At 42.1% G+C, this 20,169-nt stretch overlaps 1 protein-coding gene across 2 annotated transcripts in view; it reads right to left on the reverse strand.

The window, feature by feature from the left end:
- Positions 1-1,020: 1,020 nt before the first annotated feature.
- Positions 1,021-20,169, reverse strand: part of SAP30BP (SAP30 binding protein) — a 31,428-nt gene continuing 12,279 nt past the window's right edge. For both annotated transcript variants that reach the window (XM_085304512.1, XM_085304511.1), the window contains 8 exons: positions 14,780-14,822; positions 8,148-8,236; positions 5,650-5,741; positions 5,125-5,185; positions 4,600-4,651; positions 4,175-4,233; positions 2,856-2,940; positions 1,021-2,194 (listed from right to left, as the gene is read on the reverse strand). In XM_085304512.1, the coding sequence (XP_085160638.1) occupies positions 2,013-2,194; positions 2,856-2,940; positions 4,175-4,233; positions 4,600-4,651; positions 5,125-5,185; positions 5,650-5,741; positions 8,148-8,236; positions 14,780-14,822 (663 nt within the window). In that variant the 3' untranslated portion in view covers positions 1,021-2,012. The remainder of the gene's footprint in view (positions 2,195-2,855; positions 2,941-4,174; positions 4,234-4,599; positions 4,652-5,124; positions 5,186-5,649; positions 5,742-8,147; positions 8,237-14,779; positions 14,823-20,169) is intronic.

Here is a 20,169-nt window from a genome sequence, read left to right on the forward strand (position 1 = left end):
AAGGGAGATGTTACCGTCTTCCATATGATGATGATGGAGTTACAGCTGTTTTAAGTTTATAGGAATCAAGTCAGCAGCCTCATGTAGAGCCACTGTGGTGGGTAAACAGAAAAAATGCTTCTATCTTGCTGTTTTCATGCCCTTAATTTTCATTGCTTTAAAAATTCCATCAGCTCCCCAATTTCCCATGCCTACAGTCCCATCTACTCCCTGGTTCTCCTCCACTCCATGAGCATTCTTGGATACACAGCTCATTTTTAAAGCTAAAATGATAGTTAGGGCAAAGAGCTTAACATGTTTTAAGATTCTCTGAAAGTAGGAAAACTCCTCTTCATTTCCTTCATCTCCATATTTATAAGTTTTAGATCAAATATCTTGTGAAAATACAACATTGAATTCAAAGAAACTTACCTTTTGGTGACTTAACCTTCTCTATCCCTGCTTACAGGCTGAGTAGGAATTTAGCTTAAAACAACTGGAGACAGTAAAACTACCGAATCTGAAAAGTCACAGTCTAATCACAGAATTAGATGGTAGTTAAAGCATCTGAAGTGACTACGGGGACAGAGGGGGAATCCAGGTTGGCAGCTATTCCTCTAAGGAGATGGAACCATTCAAGTTATTTCTCCCACCCACCTCAAAACTGTGAGCAAACCACTATAGCACTGGCTACTGAGCTCCTTCCTAAGGGACTGCCCTCTGCACTTGAAGAGGATTGTATGAAGTATCTTAGTGCTAGTACTAGAAGCTAACTAGTGAAGAAATTTAAGATGCCAGAACAGATTTGAAATAAATAGCATTAGGAACAACTGAGTTAACTGTTTTAGAATACATCTTAAAACAAAAAAGCATTTCCAGTGAAAAAATCAGGTTAATGCCCCAAATTTTTGCAAAGAGCCTGAGATTGAAAAATAACAATAAATCTATGGGGGGAAAAAATGTAACCCAAAAAGCAACAATCTGATACTGATCCTCCCTGGCCAAAATGAGAAATGCAAAGAGACATAAATGACACTAGACTTTTAAGGCTTTTCCATTTTTATAATAATTTTTTGCAACACAGGTAAGAAGATTTATATAATAAAATTTTCAAATGAAAATATTTTTTCACAACAGTGGAGTAAGCAGTAACTGCTATGTGTGCACTTCACGGTACTTCACTATCTGCTACAGAGACAGACAACATCACAGTCAAGATCACTGGATCCCTTCCTTTGATTGCCTGCTATCCAATCTCATTTCATGCCAACAGAAGAGATCTCTGCACAGATCTTTGCAAATTAGTTCACAAGTTAGACCTCTACAGCTTACTGCCTCTGCATAGAAATCTCCATCGCAGCAAGATGCTAACAAGAACTATTTCAGTGTAGTTTCCTCAATATTTCAGCTATTTAACATGTGGTCACTAAGACTTACACAGATATGCACACAGGTACAAACGTAAGTACTATAACAAAGAATGAGTCCACATTCATAGATGCAGACTGCTTCTCAAATCTCTGATAAACATTTGAACAAGGACACCGACCAATTGTCTCTGCTTTAGCTCCCTTCAGTCTCAGTGCATGTGAAGGAGTACGTATCACAGCAGCAGCCTTTCAGGAGGACCTGGAATATGCAAGAATACTGACATTCCTTCACTGCTTGCTTTAAAAAAAGGGAAAAAAAAAAAACAAACTTGCAAGTAGGGTAAGAACCTTCAAGTCTGAAGAATGCAGTCATTTAATAAGCTAATTTTTACAAGCTGACTTCCCATACCACCTTCCTCCAGCACAACACAGACAGACTATGGTTCTTCCCACAGCAAGAGAAGACAGCGGCATTTTCGGCAGAGGTCCATTCCTGCAGGCACACAGCTGGCATGCCTGCTCCTGCCCCCATTCTTTCAAATAGGAACTGTGGTCTGTTTCAGAGTCTTGTCATCTTTTTCCAAAGGTGAAAGCTAGCCCTCCTTTTCGAGAGGAATGGCTTCAAAGACCATTCAGTCTAAAAATCCAAACCCAGCATGCTAGTCACTGCTTTGCCTTTTTCACAATGGTGCCAACAGCAGAGATGACCGTAGTTTTCGACCCACTTGCACTGGTTGTCACCGTGACAACACCTGGCAGCGTTGCAGTTGTGGTGAGGATGGTGGGCTGAGCTATCGTTGTTACAGGGATGGCCGAGTCCCACTTGCTCTTCCTCTTCTGTGCATCTGCGCATTTGATCAGACAAAGCAAATAAGGATTAGCACTGTGCTAAACATCATTGATCCTTTAATAACACCTCTTCTTGTCAACTCTTAAAATATACCATTGATTGACCAGATAACTCTCCGATGTATTAGTTTCAGCAAATGCTGTCAGTAAATGCTGAGGAGGAAAGACAACCAGAAGCGCTTTATACTTCTAGAGTCAAAAACTCCACACTTGAACTCCAGCCACATGAGACAGGTTCACTCCCTGCCCCAAAGCAAGTTTAGTTTTAACAGAAGACAGGCATCTCAGTTCCTTAGGTATGTGCACAGAGCACTCTCTCAGAGTTTTCTCTTCTCCTCCCAGTTTAAGGAGGCAGACTGTAGGCAGGAGAATGATTTTAATAGGCCTCCTAGCTGTTTAAGAGATGCACTGGTCCCAAGAGAACACCACAATACAGGCATCTGAAGATTTTCTGACCCACTAATAGACATTTTCACTGTCCAAGCTGTCCCTAGGCCTCCATTCCAGAAGGCCTGCCATGGTACACAGGGGTTAGTCTATTAACTCCTGGATGAAACACTTTCCTTGTATTATATATGCTATCAATAAGGAGCTTTTAGAGAGCACTAATCCCATCATTACTACAGCTTAATAGGTACAGTCAAAACAGATCTTTACCTCCCACAGTGGTACTGGATGTTGTGGTTGTCGTAGAGGCAGCACTTGTTGTTGTCCCCTTTTTAGTGCCAGTCACAAATTCAATCTGAGAAGGGAGAGGCACCCAGGAGAAAAGGAGAAGAGGAAAAAAAAATGTTAATAAGATCTTTACATCCACATCTCTTCTCCCTATGATTTTGGATTTAAAGAGTAGCTTTAGTGTCACATCAGACACTGGCCTCTGAGCTGACAGTCACGTAGGGAGATGTCCTCAGGCCAAAGCATGCTAAATTATGATCATTAAGCATCCTTGTGTCCAAGTTCCTAAGTCAGGTAAAAAAAAATACTGATTTTTATAGTAAGTTATTTTTTTCTTTAGACATACTAGTATAAGCATAAGGACTTGATGCAATTTTTGGAGAATAAAGACAGGTCCTGGTCATTAAAGACCTATGCAGTCTATAAGGTTGCATGTTTCTTCAAGGAAAAACTTCTGATACAAGTCCCTACTTGCATGATTTACTGTGACTGCATTATAACAGGAAATCTAGCAACAAGAGTTACAACAGTATGCAATCTCATATTTTCAAAACTACAGATATTGGAAGGAAGATGTAATCAGATACCTGGGTTACTGTGTGGAAAAAAAAACAGAACAAGTAGCAAGATATAGCGTGCACTAGAAGAAAAAAAAAAAAGCTAAATACTACTCAATACTACTCATTAAGGAGATTTCTGCTAGGTTAGATAGCCATCTCTAGCTTTCAGCAGTTTTCTAATACCAATCATTAGCTTAAAGGCAGCTTCACTGAAGCACAGGAATAAAATCTTGCAAAGCACATTTGTATTCTTAGCAGGGAGTAGAGAAGCATGCACACTTCAAAACAAGTCAAGACACTCCCAAGTTAAAAAACAGAAATCAGACATCGGCTCTCAACGAGACATTGTGAGGAAATTAAGCTGTATTAGGCTACGCAACCAGGGAAAATGTTAAAGACTTAAAAAGCTGTTCTTTATGCACTATCTTGTCTGTATCTGGCTTACCAAGCCCCACTTTCGGTGCTCTGGTTTAAAAACACTGATAAAACAGGAGGGAAAACAGTGGAACAGATCGCCTAGAGAAATAGACCTAGTAAGGAAAGGCAAACAACTTGACCTGTCCAGATTAGAAAAAAATATGCAGGAAGAAAAGATAGAACTGGAGGAGAAGGAAAAAGAAAGCAAAAGGGAAGCACTAGCACAGAAAAGAGTTCATAAGAGCAAGCAAAGCAACAAAATGAATTCAGCAGGGAAACCAGAAATGCATCTCAGTCTCATAGCTTTTGGTTTCGAATAGCTACCTTTGTGCGCTCCTTCTTGGCCTTCTCCAATTTGTCCATTTCAATCTTCTGCGCTTTAGCTGGAAAAATCAGATATTACAAGCACTAGAATCAGTGAAAACCTTGCCTTGCTTCCATCATGAAGAATCAAAAATAATTTCAAATTGTGTATAGAAAATTATACTTCTAAGAAATTGCCTTACTTTTAAGCAAAGCATTGTTGCACTGAATTAATGATTTAAGAGATGAGGAAATTAGAGCATCAGTTTAAATGAAAGAGCTTTCTAGGCTGATGAAGCATCAATAAAATTCAGGCACATCCAACCAGGCAGAAATAGTGTAAAAGCAGAATGCATGATTTTTCTTCTATAAAGACTGTAAAGATTCCAGTTCATTTCAAAGAAATGGAAAGAGGTAAGATAAGACAAAAAAATTCCTGGAATTACCTAGTGCCTCATAATATGAATCCTCTGACCAGCCATGAGGATCAAACATATCCTAAAAGGAGAAAAAATTAGTCAAATCAAGGCTACTTCCACATATACACAGACCCTAGTTCAGAAGTGTTACGTGTATTTCTGTTCACAGATTCTATTCATTACCAATTTCTCCGTGCATCCCAGTGACAAGATCACATCAGACCTTTTGAAAGATGAAGTTCGGTTGTAAATGAAGAAACATTTTTGAAACCAAAAGGGCTCCAGGATAAGACACACATTTCTCTGCTGCTCAGCTTCTATCATCCTCTCTGTTTCAGGTAATGCACATTTTTCAGCAGTGTGAGTCCTTACTGCGAGGTTGGAGGCACTGAGGCTCAGCACCATGTGCAAAATGTTCATTCAGTGCAGAGGATCAGACTGACATGCCCCAAAGGACCTCTAAGAAGCAGGCTCAAAAAGCCATGGTGAGACCCCACACTCCTGCATCATCTTTCACCCTCTGCCTTGCCAGTCAGAAGGGTTGCTCCTCACCTTTGGATAATTCGTACCAAGTTCATCGATTGAACAGAACTGGATCAGTTTTTCATAGATGCTGTAAAGGAAAGACGAGAGTTTAGTTCTAGCTCATTCACTCTCTTCTAAATTTAAATGTTTCAAATTTATTAGCAAAAAGCTTGTCATCTCTTCATAATGCAAGATGAAAATCAGAACCCAAGCAGCTTTGCTTTCTGTGATATACGCAGCATGCCACCAACCACAGTATATCCCACTTCCTCCAAGTTAATCTCACATCTCCCAGAGCAAATGCGCTTTTTAAAATAATCTATATAAAACTTGTACGTTTAATGGTTTAAAACTTAACTGTCATGCTAACTCTAGATGCTGCCACAGAGAATGCTAAAGAGCTTTGCTGTTTCAGTTACTATTGAATTGGGCCTTTCTCAATTTTGTAAGCAGTAGCACTACTTGCCAAGGATCCCGTTTCTACTACAACTCCAATAGCAAAAAGAAATTCTTGCAGTTTGCTGTGTAGTAGAGAAAAGGTAGATTGCTCACCTTGGGTTGCGGAACTCCTTTTTCCTTTGAATGATATAATTCATATCCATGCCCTCTTTTATTTTCCTCTCATACAACTTTTGAATTTTATCCTAACAGAACAAAATCACAGCATGAGCCAATATAAAAGATGAGGAGCATTTCAGCTGACTATCGAGGGACAGATGTGAAAATAAGCCAACTGAATCGGTGACATCTTTACATCGAGCAAGGATTGCACCTCTCCCTCAAGGTCGGCTAGATTAATTAGTACAGACGCTCCCTCCGTTACAATCTGAAAGTATCCTCTCTGTGCACTGTCTGGATGGGTAAGGAAAGTGATCTTTGCACCATCTCAAGGCTTAAGTGATTAGACTTGTATCTGAGGCAGTAGAGCCCACTCCTCCTCAGTCACTTAGTTTCCTCTATAACAGTGACAGTGCAAAGGCAGAAACGAGCACTGAGGTAGATAGATGAGCTCCACAAAAGCCTTCCACAACATACAGCAAATGACCCACCCACCCTCCAATTTAGACGTGCACCTAAAGAACAGCTGCTGGGTGACACCAGGCAGAAGTCAAGGCTCACAGCTATGCCTGGGAAACAGATGAGCAGAACTGAGTTTTGCTGGAGAACCAAAGCCAAGCCAGCCTACTCGGACAACATGATCAGCAGGTATTGCTAGTTGTGCCCACTGGCTGCCAAGTGCTCTTCAGAACATTGCACTTGTAAGCCTCAGATCGGAAATGCTGAGCAGTCTGCCTTCCAAAAAGGCAGACAGCTTTAGAGAGAACCATGTTTTGGGGGAGTTTTTTGTTTTGTTTTCCCCCCCCTCAGCAGGGTAGTGAAAGGCTTTTAAAGTAGTCTTACCCTAGTGATGCTGAAGGGATAGCAGGAGCACCAATACAATCCAAATTTGTAATGTTCACAAATGAGGCACAACTAGGTCACCTTTACAATAAGACAGACTCTCTTCAGCAAAGTTCAGGACAGTTTATTAGAGGAAGAACTTGACAGAAGAAGCAAGTCAACACTGAAAAGCTTAAAAAATTTTGAGTTTCCAAAGAACAATCCCATCTCCTTGCTCCAAGTCCTCTAAGATGTGGTTTGAGCTACTAACAGAAGACAAGTTCTCCTTTGATTTAACCTAGTAAACTACAGTCAAAAGGGAAGATGCCTCTTTTATTCTCTCTGCTCTCTCAAGCTCTATGCATTCCTCAGATCTAACACACTTAGTAACTCATTGATGTCAAAATAATAGAATTCTGCTGCAGCATAAGGGAATTGCTGGGTGCGTCTAGGTATGCTGCACAGAAAAGACTGTGATCCGGATGGTGAGTCAGTCCCTCTGAATCACCATTCCACATAAGTAGTTTGCTTTGTAGAGATTTCCAGAAGTGTTTTTTTACTTGCATTTCTATTGGGTAGATAAAATTCAAATAGACGATAACTCCCTTTGGATGCAAACAGCAGCCACCGTTCTTTCATTTGCCTTCCATCAAAAGGGCAAACAGAACAACAGAGGCTCTTCCATCTATCCTGGAAAGAAGTTTTGTTATTTATAGAAGCACCACAAGTCAAACTCTGTCAATGGAAGATAGCTCAAGTTTGCTAATTTTGCTCTAAAGTAGATTGCACATTCCTTACTACTCAGGCAAGAGGCATTATACACAAACATAACTCCCTTATAGGTTTCATTTTGGATAGATGTTAGATAGGATGCCATCAGGAAATGCTCAGACTAACTCCTTTATGCACAGTGCAGGGAATATTCTAACTGAATGTTAACATTTCTGCCACACACACAGAGCCAGAGGTTCAATTAATATTGTAAGCCCAAGATTTGTAGGACTGGCAAGTCAAGTCCATAGCAAAAGCTTTTTGTAAGTCATCCAACTGATAAAAAAAATCCTTACATCACAAGGCAGAGTTGAGATACTCACAGAAGTGGACTGTGGCAGTCAAACTGACAGTTATTGCAATTATTTGGGTGTGCACAAGAGAAAACAAGCACTTGTTTTCTTTCACTGCCTCTAGGTTACTAGCCTCCCCTCTAAATGTTTATCAACTAGAGTTATGTAGGTGGAAAAGGAATCTAGTTAATGCTGCTATTCCAGTTAGGGGATTCTCAGGCCCATGTAGAAAAACAATGATTTATTCTCTCCTACAGAGCTGAATTTGCTGAGGTAAGAGGATAGCAGCTTTTACAGTAAACATTGCTTCTGTATCACTGGTGGAATCAAGAGCCATTTTAATGCACAAGTGACCCAAACAGATTGCGGAGAACAGCATAACGCTAATTTGAGACTCCTGAACTAGAATTGCTGCCAAGCCTGAAGTATTAGGAAACAGTGCATTCAGAAACTCAGTATTGGGTTTTTTAAAAAGAAAAAAAACCAAACAGCTTTAATGCTTGAGTTCTGATTTGCACAAAAATACGAACAGTTTTCAGAGAACCCCTTGCTCACTGAAATACAAGCCTTTAAAGAAAAATAAAGTGGAAGAGAATCTATACCAACCTGTAAGTGGTTAGAGCATCTGCCAGGAGGCTCAGGTGGGATTTTGATCTCATCAGGAGACATGTTCCGCACTCTCTCTGAAAAAGAGGCTGTGGAGAACAAACTGGGCATGAGTTCTGGCAACACTGAAGCAATTAAAGCCCATGCAAGTCATGAAACTTATTTTATGTCTTTGCCAGGGCTACTCTACCAGCAAGAATCAATGGGTAAATATAACAGAGGAATGCTGTTAACTGCTACTCCTGGTATTTTGGAAGTGCTGTTAAAGCAGCATCTAACCTAAAGGTTAGACCACTGGTAGAACAATATGTGATGCTTGCGGTACTGACATCTATTTTATACCACACCTCGGTGTTACACCCATGCTTAAAGCTTTATATTGAGTCTATTCACCCCAAGTGGTAGTGTGAAAAGCAGAACTACCGCCCACCCCAGCTATGGCTGTTGAGAAGATCCTTGTAAGATCCTCAAAGACAAAGGATCTGCAGAGGAACAAAAACAGGTTCGTGGTATATCCTCTAGCCTTGCACTATGCACCACGTACTGAGCTTTCCACTGCTCCAGATCATCCACATGCACTTTAAATTCCTGCTCTGAAGAGCTCAGATAACCTGGAATCTCTGACAAGACTTAGGACAAGACACTCTTACATGGACAATCAGACATTGCATCCGAAGAATCAGAGGATGAATCTAAAATCAGCCTGGCCTACTGCTATGTTTGGGGAGCTAATCAGTTTGGATGCCATTTACACATGAAACAAAATGGTTCAAAAAGCAAACAATCCTGGGCAGAGCTGTCAGGAGTTAACCACAAGAAATAACATTTCATCCTAAAGTTAATATTTCCTTAATGGGCACTTTAATCACTTACAGAGTCAGACCATTACTAGAAACAACAACTCGTGCTGTGGGACCGAGGACAAACCACTGCAGCTTGCCAGGCTTCTGGAGCCAGCCATTTGTGCTGGGATATGTGATTTAGTGACTGCTCTGCGAGGTCTAATTCACAAAGGTATCAGCAAGGGACTACCGTGCTTCCTCCTTTTGCTTGTGCCTTTCCTACTCAGCTACAGAAAACCCAGGCAGTTTCCCAGCTCAGTCCTAGGGCAGAGCTTCGTGCTACATTTAAGCAGCCAGGTTTGTTTTCAACCATAGTTAACACAGAGAACGTGTGCCAGAAGCACAGAGTCTGTGGAGGGGGGGAGGGACGGGAGGGGGCAGGAGGACAGACCTGACAGCAGCACAGAAATCAAATGAAGACATTCACATTTGTGGCTCCCCGATCACACATTCTTGCGTAAAAGCTGACTGAGCTGCAGTTCCAGCACGCTCAGCTCAGCTCCTTTGACTGAAGCCTAGAAGGGCCCAAAGGGCAGCCCTCGGTATTTGAGCTCAGCACACCATCCCGCTTGCCAGCACGGACTATCAGATAGCTGAGGTTACAGATAACCAACACTACTGCAGCAGTGCTGAGCGTGTGTTTCTTGTTCTTTTGTAAAAAGGTAAAGCAATAAGGACAATATCTTCTCGGGACGCCAAGCTGGCAGGTGACCGCTCACTCCGTTTGATCAGGACATCGCTGAGGGTTAAATTCTTCAGCAGCTGCTGGAAACGAAGAAAGTGTCCTTTGGCATTTACTAAGAGGGTGTCTCTATAGAGAGAAAGAGAAGCTTGCCAGAGCCTCTACAGAAAAGCAGGGGAACTGGGGCTCCCTGACAACAAGGCAGACATTTGTTATAGGTTACAGCTGCTAGTGGGACAGAGAAGTCTCTAATTTAATTAGAATTTCAGGAACCCAGAGAAACAGTTGCAAAAGGACAGAAATTATCATAATAGACAGCATACTAGGCTTCCAGAAAAGCTGATCAATGGCTTATAAGATTCACAATGTCAGCAAAAACACTTAAAAAAAAGACAAAAAGGCCAAATCCAGACTTAAGTTTTTCTGTTCAGTTGTATTTTGTTAAAAAAAAAAAAAAAAAAAACTTAAAAACCAAGTCCAGCTCTCAAACTAGATATCCCATAGCCTTCTCAGCTTCTTTGCAGATGACCAGAAAAATCATGAAGGGGAATGGAATCTATGGGAAGGGGAATTTTGGGCTCATATCAACTCAGAAACTAAGGGCAAGAACTCTACCTAGATTGTAGATTGCAAGGAAGTCACATAAAGCTGCAAGAGTATGTTTAGTAACCCAAATCTCCCTTCAAACAGAAAGAGCAGTAAAGGAAGAATGCAGAACTCATATGGGGACAATATATTTTAACCCGTGGCACTTACAGGTTCTGCTGCTCACCTGCGCTTTTGTTTGAGACATACGAAAACGAATCAGTTATCATTACACTGGTAAGGGGTATTATCACTTCTTATAGCTTATAAGAAACTGGAATTAAGGTATTTGTCCACTGCAATCCCCACTGTGGCTGCACAGAGCTGAAGACTTAGTCAGCAGTGAGGCTACGTGTACTGTTCCACCTTCCAGACAGAGCACAGACAAATACTCACTATTACTCAGGTATTTTAGCACATCACAGCCAGATTAAGATGCCTGATCATGAGGAAGGAGGAGTTTAACCCCTTCGGATTTGTTTACAGCAAGAAAATACACATAATTCATGCCCTTGAGCAGTCCTCAGACTTCCTCTCCAAACAGGTATCAAGCAGCTGATTCCAGTCTTTTTCCATTGGCCATTCCCATGGAAACAGTTTGGATCATCACTCCAGGAGACTATGGAACTGGTGCAGGTCTCAGCTGCAAGGTGCTACGTAACATGTCTTGTGTTTTTAAAGCCCCAACCAAATGAGCATTCTGCTCCCAACAGCTTTTCCCCCGTGTATACAGTGGTAAATGTAAATGAAGAGCTAACACCAAGGTGTGTCCTCACAGGATATATCCAACTGCTTTGTGCATCCTGTTATTTCTGCCAAGATCAAAGCTTTACTTTTGCATGAGTCAGAGGTAGTGACACTGGCTGCACTTTCTAACTGGGCCTGCAATTTGCTGGCTCACAGTCTAAAGGATCTCCACCTGGGGACTTCAGGAAGTTGGCTCTTGGCATGATTAATCTCTGCAGGCACACCCAAATTCTAACTAGCAATAAGTAAAGAGCTTCACCTGCATTATGAATCTGATTAGGAAAAAGAATATTTCTAAGAAAAGGCCACAGAACAGATCCCAGCAGTCAGCTAAGAGTTCAAGTGGAATCCAAGGCACTGTCAGGTCAACAAGTCAAGGTATCCTCCTACTGAAAACGGAGGTGGCTACTGTTGCTAAGTCCATACATTCTCCTTTCACAGGCTGACCTAAAAGTTAAAAACTTCAGCATCGTACAAAATAGGTACTCAAGGCTTTTGGTGTAGCCAGTGCATGCACCATGGTAAGGCAGAAATGTCCAGCTGGTCCTAAACTTTGAGTAGGAGGCCAAAGTACAACCAGCTTCTAGGATGTATTTCTGAAAGATTCAGAATCTCAGTAGTCAGTGGAGAATATCTGCTTGCCAGAGATCTTGATGAGACAAATAATTAAATGAAAGTGCTATATTTAGCCTGGTTCTGTTTCAGATGGATGGGTTATTTGGCCAGTACACAAGACAGAATAAAGATACTGCAAATGCAGGGTAGAAAAACAGCAGAGTGCAACTGTGCCAAACTGCAGAGCGCATGGCCACAATGCTACTGTTCAGGCAGTTTCTTCCAGAAGTAAGTGACTGCTCACAGTCCAAAGGCTACGCTGAAGACACAGACCCAAGAGCACACGGGAGTTTATTTTCTAGCAAATAGTTAGCCAGTTTTCCTTAGTGCAGTGAGAACCAGAAGAGTGAATATGAGAGTAGTTAGCAGTACCTGGACAGACTAGAGCGTGGATCGTACAAAGAACTGGTAAAGCATCTTGCCTCAATGCTCTCAGTGAACAACATTGCTCCCCAGCTAGGATTAACAACCTTGTCCCTTTCCAGGTTCACTTGTGCACTGTACCTGAACCAGTCGCAAAGGATTACAGGTAGTATCAGGTGCCAGTCATGCTATGCAAAGAACAAAACCCCCACGAAGACCTGGAGAGAGTAATCAGAGGGGCATGGCTTTCTCCTAGGAGCATGCAAACCAGTAGTGCCTGGTCTCTAAAACTGCACTCTTTGACGTTCTAATCAAGTCTACTTGGCATAACTCAGAGCGTGTGGGTTTCTGATTTCCTGGCACTAAAACAGCCAAATCCCAGGGAAGAATCCGAGGCAACAACATGCCAGTGAGTCACCCATCCATGAAAGGACACCAGCTTCCCTTACTGTTCTGTGGGCTGAGAAATGCACAGAAAGATCAGCATCTCAGCCATATTTTCTGCTATTATGAACACTGACTTTGTGTTCAGATACCCTAAGGGCAGGAGAGGACATTTCTTACAGGCCAAAAGGTAAACAAAACTATGCTGCAAAAAGCCTTGGCACATCCTAAAACACATCCTAAAAGTATTATTTCGCAAGGCCAGAGGAAACAGCAAACGGAGATGTGGTGTCAGTAACGTGTACTCTTTAGAGCAGTACAAAAATGAGGACAACACACGGATGCAAACATTCATCAGAAAAGTTCCATATATATATACACACATCCACACTCCTCTTTCAACTACAGAGCAGTTACGGCTGGAAACCTCCCTTTCAGTCTTCTAGGCTTTGATTACACAATCAATAATTCAGCATAAGTCAGGAGAATCGTGCCTTTCCCAGTTGCTCATTTTTGCTGCTCCCTATGTGCCAGCCCTAGTGCTCACCTTCTGCTAGGCACGAAGCAGATCAGGAAATGGATCCAGCTGGCAGCTTCACAGGAAGGAGAGGGAAAGAAAAGGAGACGTGGGGTGGGGAGAAGGTAGGTCTCTGCTGGTTCCATCTCCCCATCCAGCTCACAGCACACAAACATTAGCATGCGTATGGGGGAGGTAGAACAAACACTCCTTTTGGCAGGAACCTGCACTTGTGCTGCGCTTAAGTGGCTGCACAGCCACGGACGTAGCTGGTGAAGGTAACAAAGAACAGCGTCAGGTTATCTGAGAAGGGCAAGCCACAGCTTTTAATGGAGAAAACTGTTTTAGAGAACTAAGGAAGACTTACACTTCCACACGCTGATACTAGACAAAAACTCTAGATCTCCAGATTGGAAAAATTACTTGCTTTGTGTCAAAAATCCTCTTATCTTTTTCCATTCAAGAATTCTAAGGCTTTAAAAGCCCCAGCTTCCAGAAAGGGAGTGGTTCTTATATTACACCAACCATATGGCTCTTGCAACAGTTCCTTTTCAATTAGATAAGATATGGTTTGATTCCAGTGAACTGCAGAATCCAGCATGGGTAAGTATTCTGATCCCAGGTAATGTGGTTCTGCACAAAGCTAGCCCATATGTTGCTCCGTGTGCCACTATTGGGAAACAATATTAAAGATGTGTTACAACCTTAATCCAGGTCACAGGTTCATCAGTGCCATTTACCCAAAATGTGTCACTACTGAGTGCAGCTTTCAACCTTGCATGCAAGCCTAGGATGTCATGAGACAAAAGGTGTTCAGTCTCCTAATCTTCTGCAGATGGGGCAATCACTGGGAGGAAGGGACTATCAGAATTGTAACCCAATTCTTACACCTCAACAAGAAGGAATTACCACTATATTGCTTCACAAGTGCAAAGCTCGACTTTTATGTAGACAGTAGAAATGTAATTGGTGTTCAAGTATTCTCACTTAATCTTTACCCTAAATGCTATTGTCTCATTCATTCCTTGTGTGCTTTTTATGGTAGATCAGCAGTTTGGAGAAAGAACTCTACTGCATTCTGTGATAAGATTGGTTAAGGTAGTTTTGTCCTGTAAGGGCTGAACATTTAGTATAAGAATCGGTTTGGTGCAGAGTCTAGGCAGGCCATTTGAAAAAAGGACCTACGTCCAAAAATTCAGTGACAGTTTCTTTACAAGTTGCACCCTAGCATCTTCAGACTTACTGTCCAACAGTTTAAGTTCATTGAAGAAACACTTGGTGGATGAAGCGTCAGCTTGTCCAGGCTTAATTGTGATTTGACAAAATAAATAAATAAATAAAGCAAGTTCTACTCTCACGATTTATTATGGTATCATCACATGCTACCTACTACACAACTGTACTAATAGCCTCAGGAACAAAGGGTTAGTCTGGGAGGGTCAGAACGTCAACATAAAATACAACAACAATTGCTGTATAGCCCCACGCAAAGCAAGCAGAGGATACTATTTCTAGTTGATTACAATGGATTTTCCAAGAGTTTGTTTCAAATCTAATCATTGTGCAAAGAGTGAGATGTCACCAAAATCAAATACTTTTCAAGAAACATTACAAAATATAGATGGTGTGCTGTGTCAACACATTGGCTATGAAGCACTGTATGGCTCATATTTACATGGGGATACTTTAGGTTTGAAATTGCAGAACAAAACATCTGTCATCATTAATGGTTATAATGGTTCCCACAGGCCATCTGGACAAAGCTCTGCTATATTGTTTTTAAGCTCATCTGGAAAAAACATCAGTGTTGCCCATTACATATCTGTTACAAGAGGGCAAACTTATAATGTCTAGTTTGAATACACGTGAATGAATAAATACTTATCAGTGAACTTACCAACTAGCTCCTGGGGATCTCTTTTCTCCAGTTCTGAGAATTCCTGGGAGGAAGGGGGAAGAAGCAGATTTTAATCAAGGTATGTTTTTTGACTTAAAAAGCTATACTGTCCATTTCTTTAGAAATTTATACATTACTTCTGAGATAAAAGAATAAAAATGAAGAATGAAATGTAGGTTATTAGATAATAGGGCAATGTTTGTACCATGGAAATTCAAACCCTTACAGGATGCTCCATTTCCTTCCAAAGTTAGGGTCTAAATTTAATCAAATAATTATGGCTTTGTTTCTGTGAATCCCAAATAGTCAGCTCCTTTTGAATTCCATGAAAACTGCTGTACTTGAAGGCTTTCCTCACAACAGATCAAACCATAGATTCTTCATATTCAATGACTGGCCTTTGACACTGGCCAAGTGTTGATACTTCAGAGCATAGCCAGCTAAACACAAGCTGGATCCAGCCCACAGAAAATGACTTAGAGCCCAGGAATGCCTGAAAGAGGCTTGTGCAATAGAGAGCCCACCAAGCAGGGCCAGCAGGATGTGTGCCCCAGAGAGTAACATACGAATAGCTGAAATGCTCCCAGGGCCAGCAGCAGAGTGCAGCCACTTCAGAGAGGCATCCAAGCTGCCCTCTACAGACACCTGAGTACCCACACTATGGCCAGCGTCCCAGGCTGCAGAGGTTTCCTGGTAGCGTGGGGTGCCAGGATTCATTCTATATTTGTACCATTCAGGGCTCTGGCTAATAAACCCTCCAAGAATCGAAACGGTGGGGAGCACAGTGGTGATACAGACACTGCACTCCTACGTTGGAAGAAGGCTTCCGCTCTCAATTTCCTCTTGCCAGCTCCTCTCGAGGAACAGTCTGCTCCTTGAGCTGATCTGCTCTACCAGCAAATCAAGGGTAAACTCCAAAGAGTGGAGAAGAGCTCAACACCACAACATGGACTAACCCATTCTCAGTAATACTGGTATAAGTTGAAGGAAGCCTCAGTGGTGAGAGCGCAGCAGATGTCTGCATCAGTCTCCACTAAGCAGGAGGTGCAATGCAGGATAAGGCACTCCTGAGCACGCTCTCACTATGTCGAGACGAACGTTCAGATGTTTCGGTACTTCTGAAAGACCCCAGGAGAGCCGCAAGCAAGATCAAGTTCAGCACAAGCAAGGCTTCTGAAACAGTATCAACTGTATCCCAACACTGTCCTCTTCCCCCTCCCTCCCAAAGGCTTTTTGTGACTCGCTGGACTGTGTGTCACAAATTCCTCAGGGCCTCCGAACACTGAAGCTATTCATTCAGCCTGACACAGACATAACGCTGCCTCCTTGCTGCTTAGTAACCGCACTTTAAATCCCCTCCTCTACTCCATTTCCAATCAGGTGAGAGGTGCACACGGTAAGGTACGCGCGTGCGTGCAGAGAAAGGAGGAGCAAGGTCGCCAAGCCAGTCTGGGATCGTGTTCGGTCAAATTCACTGTGAAAACCTACTAGTTTCCAGAGAAGCCAAAGCCCTCCAGGAGCAGGAAAAACACGTTCTTTTTGTGGCACTAACTGCTAAGTGGCACTTTTTATAGCCCTCCATGAAAAAAAGCACTGTCTCTCCATAGTACACTAGGAGCACAAAAAATCCCACAAGGCTAACGCTATTTTAGAAAAAAAAGTACAAGAAGGAACATGCATCTTCTTGCCGGCCAGCTGGCTACGAACCAGCTCCCTTCGTGCAACCCGGGCACAGGCTGTGTCCTAACAGCTTTGACCGCTCTAAGCTACCACGCTTGGGCCAGCCCATTAACACCTCTTCTCCCAGGGTCTTCAGAAAGAACAGCACCAGCAGAAAGAGTTATACAGAAGCATGACATTTCAAAGCAGAAAAACTAAGTGTACGCCAAACGAATGAGCTTTGCTGAGAGCACTGGACAGGAATTCAAGCAAGCTGGGTTGTGTTCTCCACGGACCTACATGGCGTTAACATGCTGAGCCTCAGTTTGCCATCAGTGAGATGGGCAACGGGTGCATTTCTGCAGCAATTAACTGATTTCCATGAGGACAAACTCATGTTAGCGTGCAAATACTGCAAACAGGCTGGGGAAATCAGAGTTACAGATGCTAGGGAAACACATATGCAGGCAGCATACGACTGCTCATTTGGTAGTTCAAACGTTCAGCCAAAAGGCTGCTTTATTTCCTTGAGGGGGGAGATGCGTGCTCCAATGCGTTTCTCACCTTCGTTTTAGAGGCAGCAAATATTTGTAAGAATGAAAGGAGGGAACTGTGTTTGCTTCACCCTTAGCTAGAGTAAAGTCTACAACCAATGTTTTTTTAGTCTTCTGTTACAGACTGAGAGGGAAAAGAGACTTCATCCTTAAATACTCATTAGTCCTTACTCCTGTGCAGCACTGTGCTTTATTACTCCACGATCTCTCCCATTTTTTCCAGTCCATCCCTCCCCTCTCACATCCTAAGAGCACAAAGGCAAAATCCCCGAAACAACCAATATTGCCAAGTACATATGTAAGCAACCCAATGGAACAGTCGAATTCAAGAGCTTTAGACAGGTATTAAATGCTTCAAGAACAGACCAAATTAATAAGGCAGCCCTAGCAGGGCTGCAGGGGTATTCACTGTATTTCTGAAATTTTCCAAACCCCACTTCAAAGTCTCCTGTAGCTGTCTGGAGGCAGTACCAAATGCATGAACACAGCCGTCAGAGAACATACATTAATATTCCAAGAACTTAAGGGCGAAAAACCTCTCCAAGTATTTATCTTGGCCTTAAATATTTCTCTAAAATATTTGACACATTAAATGGTATGCTTTATGAATTTCCAGAGTTGTAAGTTTTTTTACCATCAGAAGTAAATTTATCCTTTAACTTGCACCCTTAAATCCCAGGGCTACAGCCCAAGTCTGCCCCATAACAGCTGAAGTGAAGCCAGTCCTATTGGGCTGCAGCTGTGTGTTCACCTGGTCTAACCACCTACACCCATTTCAACACAGCCGCTCCAGCGAGTTTCATCTCCATATCCTCAGGACATAGCCAAATAAATAAATAAGTAAAGCCTAGAGCTACACCAAACAAAAGAAAATAAGATCACTAACATATTATAGCCACAGCTCACTGCCCAGAGGATATTAAATCTGCTTACTGACGAGTTACTGCTTACCTACACCCACTGCTCCATGGTTAGCAAGCTGAAGACATCAACACAGCTTTTCATTAAGTCAGGCTTCTTTCAAGCCTCTCAAATGCCTTCAGAACCAAAGGGATAACTGACTCCTCCTAGGGCACTTGTTCGTATTTGCTCAATTTACTGTCCAATACTACAGCAGGCAAGTATCAACAATTTGACCAAAGGTATACAGTTTGGTAGATGCAAGATGTCTCATTCAAGACTATTAGCATCTCCTGAAGGTCCAGAACTTAAAGATAGTCCAAAAATCTTGAGTGCTTTCCCCCCCAAAAAAAAGTCCTACACTAACTTCTTAACAGTTATCTAACACTACTTTGATAGGGAATTGACTCAATGCACAGGACAAGCAAATATTCTTCCAGAGATGATTAACCTGAACTGCATAAACATACTTAGAGCACAGCAAGCACCCACAGGTGAGGCAGTATCACATACCTTCAGCAGCACAGATTAGGCCAGCTGTCCCACCAAAATATCTACTAGCTTGTACTAGCAGGAGTAGATCTCAGACTTCTTTTTCCAGAAATCCCTCTCCAGCTAATTTAAGACTGGGCCACAGGCTGAATCCAATGGGCTAATTAGAAAAGATGGCATTTTAAGAAAATAAATGTTTTCTGCAGATCTGATCCTATATAAAATTGAATGAGAATCACTGAGCAGAGGAATAAGCTACAATAAATATTGCACAGTTTCCATCTTTTAGTTGGGAAAGGAAAGAATTTGGACACTGACAGAATATTTGTACAGGAATTCTGAACACTTAAGCAATGGAAAATTTGGGAGGTAACTGAAATTTAAGTAGAGAAGTTATTTAAATCCATTTTTAATTAGTATCACCAATATCCTCAGTACTATGTCAGTATTTTCCACAATGTACAAAAATCAAGCCACTGAGTGGTAACGTGCAAGCAAGATTACACCCCAAATCTCATCATCTAAGTAATTATATGAAAGTTATCACAGCCTTTAAGTATCTCAGAGCTGCAAGCATCGCTGAATGGCAGTATTTCCATTTGGATCCTTATTATCGAAAAGTAGCCAGGATTTCATCAGTGGCACCTGCCAGTCCTGCTGATTTCACAACCTCGAGCTCTGAGAGGCTATGTGGGAACATCTCTGAACATACTTGTGCAGTCAGTCTGCTCACCATTTGCAAGAAGTCAGCCTGGACATATCAGTTTTGCTGAAAACTCTCTTTACCATCAGGGAAATATAAACTCAGGCAAAAAAAAAAAAAAGTCATTCCCTTCTTCACTCATTTTCTCTGGCCATTTTATCCCATCTGGTATTACTGGTAGTCTTCTTGTGCACTCAGCAAGTTGGTTTTCTGGCTGCTGTCTGGCTGCAGCACAAATCTCAGTGGATCCACTGTTTCAGGGCCTAAAGCCAGGCAGCCTTGTTCCAACAGACCCACTGCAAGGAGTCAGGGGATGCTGCAGTGGCTCAGGGCCAAGCTGGAAGAGGACTAAGAGAAAGCAAGGCAAGGGGAAGACAGACTCCTTTCCCTTGACCCAGAGACTAACAAATAACAGCAGGTTCTGAGGAGCTTAACTGTTAAGGGCAAAGAGGAGGGGGAGGAAAAAAAAGACAGTATTTTGAACACGTAACTGGGCTACCCACCAACGTAAGTCACAACTTCTGTGCATCTAAGTGTGACTGTGCACACTTCAGATATGACTTCACTGATAGAAGACCCCAGTTACTTTATTACTATTCCTATCAGCATTCATGAAAGTTTTCCACTTTTTACTACTTCTCTAGGACAAAAGGCAACATCTTCAAGCCCTGAGCAAGACACTGCTCATGGTAGCAGCTGACTGATATGAAGCCAGTTTGATAGGTAGGTTTTTATGACATATAATCAGTTAAGGAAGAACAACCAGCTGAAAATGCTTGTGTATAAGTGCATAAGGAAAGCACCGCATTTTGGTTAAAGCCCCCCTCTTACTGAGGTGAAATATGGACCATCTTTTCAGCTGTAGCATTTCCATTAAGTTACATAAGGTCTCTGCTCAGGTTCCACAGAAAACAACTGCACACAATCCTCACAGTGTGGAGCAGACTAAAGGAAGGAAGCAAAAACAATATGAATCCGAGACTGATGAATTCAAGCTTGGAAAGGCTTGCCCAAAACAGCTTTATTTAATGGAAAGAATGGAGTTATTTACAACAATGCTTGCTAAATCCTTCCTGAAACAA

This window comes from Rhea americana, unplaced genomic scaffold (genome assembly GCF_003343005.1).
Source record: "Rhea americana isolate MKP2758 unplaced genomic scaffold, rheAme1 scaffold_21, whole genome shotgun sequence".
Taxonomy (NCBI): domain Eukaryota; kingdom Metazoa; phylum Chordata; class Aves; order Rheiformes; family Rheidae; genus Rhea; species Rhea americana.